The 5,970-nt window shown below is 42.2% G+C and overlaps 2 protein-coding genes across 2 annotated transcripts in view; one reads left to right on the forward strand and one right to left on the reverse strand.

Moving 5' to 3' along the window:
* The window catches only part of CSUI_000306 (g-protein beta), a 4,996-nt gene extending 2,327 nt beyond the window's left edge, over positions 1 to 2,669 (forward strand). Inside the window, exons 4-5 of the mRNA XM_068060540.1 lie at positions 488 to 621; positions 1,635 to 2,669. Of these exons, the coding sequence (XP_067927483.1) occupies positions 488 to 621; positions 1,635 to 1,700 (200 nt within the window). The 3' untranslated portion in view covers positions 1,701 to 2,669. The remainder of the gene's footprint in view (positions 1 to 487; positions 622 to 1,634) is intronic.
* An 840-nt stretch (positions 2,670 to 3,509) lies between these two features.
* CSUI_000307 (myosin h) lies at positions 3,510 to 5,806 on the reverse strand. The gene is made up of 2 exons (XM_068060541.1): positions 5,652 to 5,806; positions 3,510 to 4,999 (listed from the first exon to the last, which is right to left on the reverse strand). The coding sequence occupies exons 1-2, from the start codon at positions 5,774 to 5,776 to the stop codon at positions 4,723 to 4,725; spliced, it is 402 nt and encodes a 133-aa protein (XP_067927484.1). The 5' UTR covers positions 5,777 to 5,806; the 3' UTR covers positions 3,510 to 4,722.
* Between the last annotated feature and the right edge of the window lie 164 nt (positions 5,807 to 5,970).

Raw genomic sequence — 5,970 nt, forward strand, 5'->3', positions numbered from 1 at the left:
CATACATAGATAGTCATACATACGTAAGTATTCGTACATACATAGATAAAAACATATGCATATTCATACCTTAGTGTTTTGTTCTCCTATTCTCTTTCTCTCTTCTGTATGCATACTTTCAGGAGTGAATGAAAAGCATACATACATGTACATGGATGTAAATGTATATATATATATGTTTATAGACTTTCTGTTTGACGATGCGCCAAGAGAGAAGAGAGATGGATGATCTTTGAGAATTCTGTTTTCTCATATCTTCTCTAACTTGGCACATGCAGGTCTATGACACGCCACTCCTCGATACTACTCATCGCAGCTTTATTTCTTATCATGTAAGAAGGTTCTCTAGTCCGTTGTTGATCTTTCTCTTTGCAATCCTTCTGTCTCCTTTCTGTCTCTTCGTATATTTATTTATGCGCCCCGCCTGTCTGTCTGGGTATGAATGCATTCACGCACGCATGCGTGGATGTGTTTTCTCTTTGGCTAGCTGGAGTCTCTTCGTTCGATGAGAAGATAACTATCTTTCAACTTGAACCTGCGTGGAAGCTTTTAGAGAAGAAAGGCGAAGGCGGAAGTGAAGAACAAGATGAAGAAGATGGCGAGAAAGTATCAGGAAAGAAGGTATAGATTTCAGGTGTACGTACACCTCTTCTTTCTGAGGTCTTCGATGTGTTCTTAAAGTCTGTCCCTCTTTCTCTTTTGAAGTGTCTGTACATTTCACTTGTTTTCTTTCCACTTTTCGACGTGAAGGAGCTTGACTGTCTTTGATCTTGATGTCATAAGAGAGATGCAAGTACGATGCGTGTGGTAAATCTATCTTTCTATCTGTCTGTCTATCCTAATCTCTCTTTGTATCATCTACCTCGACACCCATATACATATATATATGTATATATGTATATACATATATATATATATAGGCATGTCTACAGGCAGGCATACGGAGTACAGATGGTGGATTATACGCGTATTTTTACATGAAGGTTTCCTCCTGTCTCTCTTGACAAGACTAAATTTCGTACGGTGTATGTACACATGCGTCTTGCATTCACCTACTTAGCAGATAATTCTAATTTCTATTCTTATTCTTCGCCTCATAAAATCTCACATCGAGTTTTCATGAATAAGCCTTCTCTCTTCCATACAAATCACTCTACATCTCTTTTCCCTGCATGCTTCTCGCTTGCCTTCTCTCTCTCTTCCTACAGGCTATGTCTATTCTATCTCCCACTGACCACTCACTCCTACACATCGACATCTCCCTATCTCTCTACATATATGCAGGAGTAAAAATATATCTGCATGTACATCGATGGGTACATGCACATGTATCTACCTACGTATATATCTAGATATATGTACATCTATACATAGGAATGAATGAGGAGGAGAGGTTCGAGAATATCGTGAAGAATTGATCGAACTTCGACATAAGTGTGGGTTTTTCTTTTCTCTTAAAGAGGGGAGATTTCTTCTTCTCCCTGATCACGCGCAGAAGCAGCAGGTGTTTTCTATCAAGTCGACAATGCTTTCAACATAGAGAAATTTCATTCATTCATTCATTCCTTTCTTCTTCTCCTCCTCTTTCTCTCTTTTCACGTGTTGGCTTGTGATCTTGCGTTCTTTTTGTCCAGAGGAAAACGAAGAGAAAGCTTGTCGCAGATCTACGAGGGGACCACGGGTTTTTCTCCGATCTTTAGAACCTTTCTGTCTTTTCTCTTTCTTTACACTTGGGTGTCCTATCCTAGCTACGAAGCTCACGGAGAAGAGACAAACAGACAGAAAGAAAGAGGAGAGAGAGAGAGAGAAAGAATGTTTCTCTTCTTTCTTGGGACGAGGTTGTGTGACTTTGCGAGAGAAAGGGAAGAAGGAATAGGAAGGAGTGTGGGCGAAATGACGGAACAGAAGAAAGAAGACTGGGCTGCATGCATGCATGCAGTGCACCTTTCCAACTAGGACAATAGAGAGGGGAAGAAGAAGAAGTTATGAATTTACTCCTTTCCACTTGCTTTGGAGGAAATATATATATATATATATCTCTTCTCAACAGTCAAGGGTTTCTGAGTCTCTCAAGTATCTAGACATCTATCTTCAATCTATTTTCAATCTATCCATCTATCTTTCTTCATTCCATGTATCTATCTACGAATTATTCATTCGTCTATTCCTTCTCTTCTTCTTCTCTAGGCTAATTACGTAAATGGCGGGCCGGAGGAAAAGCATCGCCTCGTTCTGTGAGTGGAGTGGGAGATAAACCAAAGGGGGTGTAAAATTGCTCCGTAGATGATGATACATGTGCTTTCGATCCATCGATGTTCCTCTACTTTATCATTGCTGAAACCGTAGATAAGAGACGACGACTTTTCATCTTACCGATCTTTTCTATATCGATCAAGGATCTCTACTCCTGCTTCTTCTTCTTCTGGAGATTCGATCGAAATAGATCTTTGCCGAAGCTTCTTGAGAAAGAACAGCGACGATGAAAGATCGACACCCCTCAGCCCTTCCTCTCTCCTGTCTCTCCGTCTGTCTACTCAGCCCCTACTACTACTACTGCTAAGATGAATAAGAGAATCGAGGTAGATTAAAGATAGATTAAACAGATAGGTTAGAGATAGATACATAGATAGATTAAAGATAGATAGATGAATTAAAGGTAGATAGACAAGAGCTAAGGAGATAGCTAGCCAGTCCTTCTGTATGCTCGCTTGTTGTGTGAGTGGTGTGTGTGTCTCTGTCTTCTTGTCGTGGACTCACTTTATGACTACTCCCAACTAGCCAGTGGAGAAAGAAGAAGATCGCCTTTTTACCTCTAAATGGATGCTAGGCGGCATGGGGGGTGAGAAGAAGAGAGAGAAGAAGAGATATCAGGCATTCTCAGTACTCAAGTGGCGATAGATAAAACTCCTACGAACCTCCTCTTTTAGAGAGAACAAGACTAAGCTTTACTAGCCTAAGATCCTTAACTCGACAGCAAGATTACAGAAAAGATAAGAAGAAAAGGAAGATTTCCTCTTATTTCCTAACACGTTGCTACGAGATTCGTAACCTTGCGCGCTTCTCCGGAGCACCCCGCTAAAAAGGAAGAAAAGAACAGGGAGATGAAAGGATTATCTCGACAAAGATATCTTTTTTTTCTTGTTTCAGGATCACCCGGTTCGATCAACGACTCTTCTTAGTCTTCTTCTTGTCACTATGACGACTCCTGCTACCTTTCTCTACGGATCTATGTCTGCAGGTGTTCGTGAGTTGTCTAGTCAGCTAGCTAGCTAGCTAGTTATCATGCGAGTCGGAGAGGATTTAACAAGTCTATCTTCGGGAAGATGCCATACACAGAGGAACACCCCCAAGGACCGACCGCCTATTGTTCTTTTTCTTCTTCTTTCTCTCGAAAAGGAAGAAATTGGACGAGAATCGAAGGCCTGCTTGAAAGTTCATTTCAAAAGTGAGTTTTATGGTAAGACATGCTAAACATTCGGCATATCAGGAAACTACAGAAATCTCGATGAACGGATGGATACCTCACTCCCGCCCTGCCTTCCTTCTGTCTTTGATCTTCTTCCTTTACACTAAGCTAGCCATTCCCTTCACGTGGTCTATGGTGTATGTACACCTGGAGACACACCGATGACAAATGGACGAAAACGAGGGGAAGACAAAAAAGGGAAAGGAACAAGTAGAAAATACGAAAGAATTCGAAGCTACACAAACATCTCTTTCTATCTTTAATCTATCTATCTTCAATCTATGTTTAATCTATCTTTAATCTATCTTTAGTGGATTCTTTTTTAAGAGCGGCCCATGATAGAATGGATCAAAAGCAAGCGAAGAAATGGAGAATAGGGACCAGAATCTCGATCCTTCTCTCCTTCTCCCTCATTGCAGTAAGAGTCACCTTCTTCTTCTTTTGACTCTCCATAAAACGACGAAGAAGAGACAGGGCTTCTCCTGCTACTATGATTGACAAGACTCATAAGAGAGTTGAGACCCCACCTCTCTCACTCCCTCTCTCATCGATTCGATCCATATAGAAACCTACATCGAAGAATGTGCCCTCTTCTTCTTATTCCTTTATATACTATACACCTCGCAACTCCATATATAACAGTACCTAGCTACATATCGTAGATGCCTCTATGCATCCCCCGTGGACGTTTCTCTACAGGAAGAATTGCAGGTATGTGAAGAATCGCCATGGCATGGTCCTCTCACAGAACAAGGAGAAGAGGAGAAGGAAGAGGAGAAAGAAAAAGTCCTCCTCTTGCCGACCCCGTAAGAAAGGAGAGCCGATAGCGCAACTCCACCAGTTACGGCCTGTCCGTAAGCCAGAGGCTTTTTCAGGGCAAGAACCCTGCGATCGTAGGACACAGAGCTGAGAGAGAAGAAGAAGAAGAATGACATAATAATCCCTCCAAAATGAGGCAACAGGAATAAAAAGAGAGAAAGAGAGAGAACACCATCATGTGAAGAGGAAGAAGCATCTTCTCTCATCTTTCTGTCTTTCTTTCCTCTTCCTCTTCTTCTTCTTATGATTTAAAAACGCCTCAGATACGTCTCCGCGAAGCTCCAAAGAAAACAGATTTCTGTCTTTCTTTCTCCTCACCTTGACAAGAAGAAGAAGAATAGGAGGAGGAGGAAGAAAAAGAAGTCGGAGTGAACAAGGAAGTCTATGAGTAAGAAGAAGAGAAGGAAAGGAACTAAAGACGGAGAGGTTATGAACCTCTAGTTGTAAGAGAATGGATCCCATGAAGGATTGATAGCTGGACGTGTACGTACAGCTGAGGGTTTAAAGTTTGCTGCAGTGACTAAACTGCCGTTGCCATTGGCGAGGGCTAATTCGTGCTCTCTCCCTTTCATTTGTGACCTTCTCTTTTGACTTTCTTCAAGCTGCGAGAAGACGGCGGAGAACAAGGGCGAAGAGACGACGTTTACACTTCGTACATGCTGTCCCTCGGCTAAAAGGTATTGATACACTGCAGGACGAAGGACATCGCGACGCCTGAGAAGAAGCGACCCCCGCAACAACAGAGACAGAGAAAAAGAAGAAGAAAGAAGATACGAAGAAAGATCATGATGAGAAGAAGACGAAGAAGAAACACCAAGAGGGGCTTCTTGCAAACAGTCTAACATAGATGTGTAGAGGTGTATATACACCTGCGTTTCTCTGTGTAGATGGGGCAGTACGACACAGCTCAGGCTGATCGATGGATTAAGTTTCTTTCTTTCTTTTTTCTTTGTAGCTCTGTCTCTCATTTACTTCTCACTCTCCCCATCTTCATCTTCGTCCATGTCTACACGTACCTATTCTCACACCAACTCCCCTATCGACCTTTCCACCTATCTATCTTTAATCTATCTATCTTGGGTCTACGTGTCTCCCTTCAATCTCTCCATCTCTCCCCAGAAAGACCATTATCATGATAAAGACGTAGGAGAAAAAGACGAAGAAGAAGAGCAGGTGAACTGCAGAAGACCAAGAAGAAGTTGTAGTTGTAGTAGTAGTAGTATCAGTAGGAGTAGGACAAGTAGTAGTAGTATCAGTAGTAGTAGTAGTATCAGTAGTAGGAGTAGTAGTAGTATCAGTAGTATCAGTAGGAGTAGTAGTAGTAGGACTAGTAGGAGAATCAATAGTATCAGTAGTAGTTGCTTACGGTTGATCGAAGAAGTTCCAGGCCCATAGAGTGCCTTCAGAGGAGAGGACGACTCCTTCCCACCACCCCACCTTAACGTCGAGAGCCACGCCTGTCACTCCCCCTCTCCTCAGGTCCACACGCATAGGCACGAACGACTGAGCCTTCACGCACACCTAACGAGAACGAGGAGCAACAGAAAGGAACAGAAGACAAAGAAAGAAAGAAAATGAGGAGGACGAAGAAGAAAGAAGAGGATGGTAATGGTGACAGCGAGAGAACGACCGAGAAAAAGCACAGAAAGTCACATCAAAGCAAAAAAGAAGAAGAAAGAGAGAGA

The sequence above is a fragment of the Cystoisospora suis genome, assembly GCF_002600585.1.
Source record: "Cystoisospora suis strain Wien I chromosome Unknown contig_130, whole genome shotgun sequence".
Taxonomy (NCBI): domain Eukaryota; phylum Apicomplexa; class Conoidasida; order Eucoccidiorida; family Sarcocystidae; genus Cystoisospora; species Cystoisospora suis.

What these genes read in the sequence shown, in the direction of transcription:
- CSUI_000307 (XM_068060541.1), bottom strand. Translation starts at nt 5,776, where the DNA reads ATGCGTGTGGACCTGAGGAGAGGGGGAGTGACAGGCGTGGCTCTCGAC. An exon ending in TGGAACTTCTTCGATCAACC is followed by an intron (nt 5,000 to 5,651) that starts GTAAGCAACTAC and finishes GCTTCTTCTCAG; the next exon opens with GCGTCGCGATGTCCTTCGTC.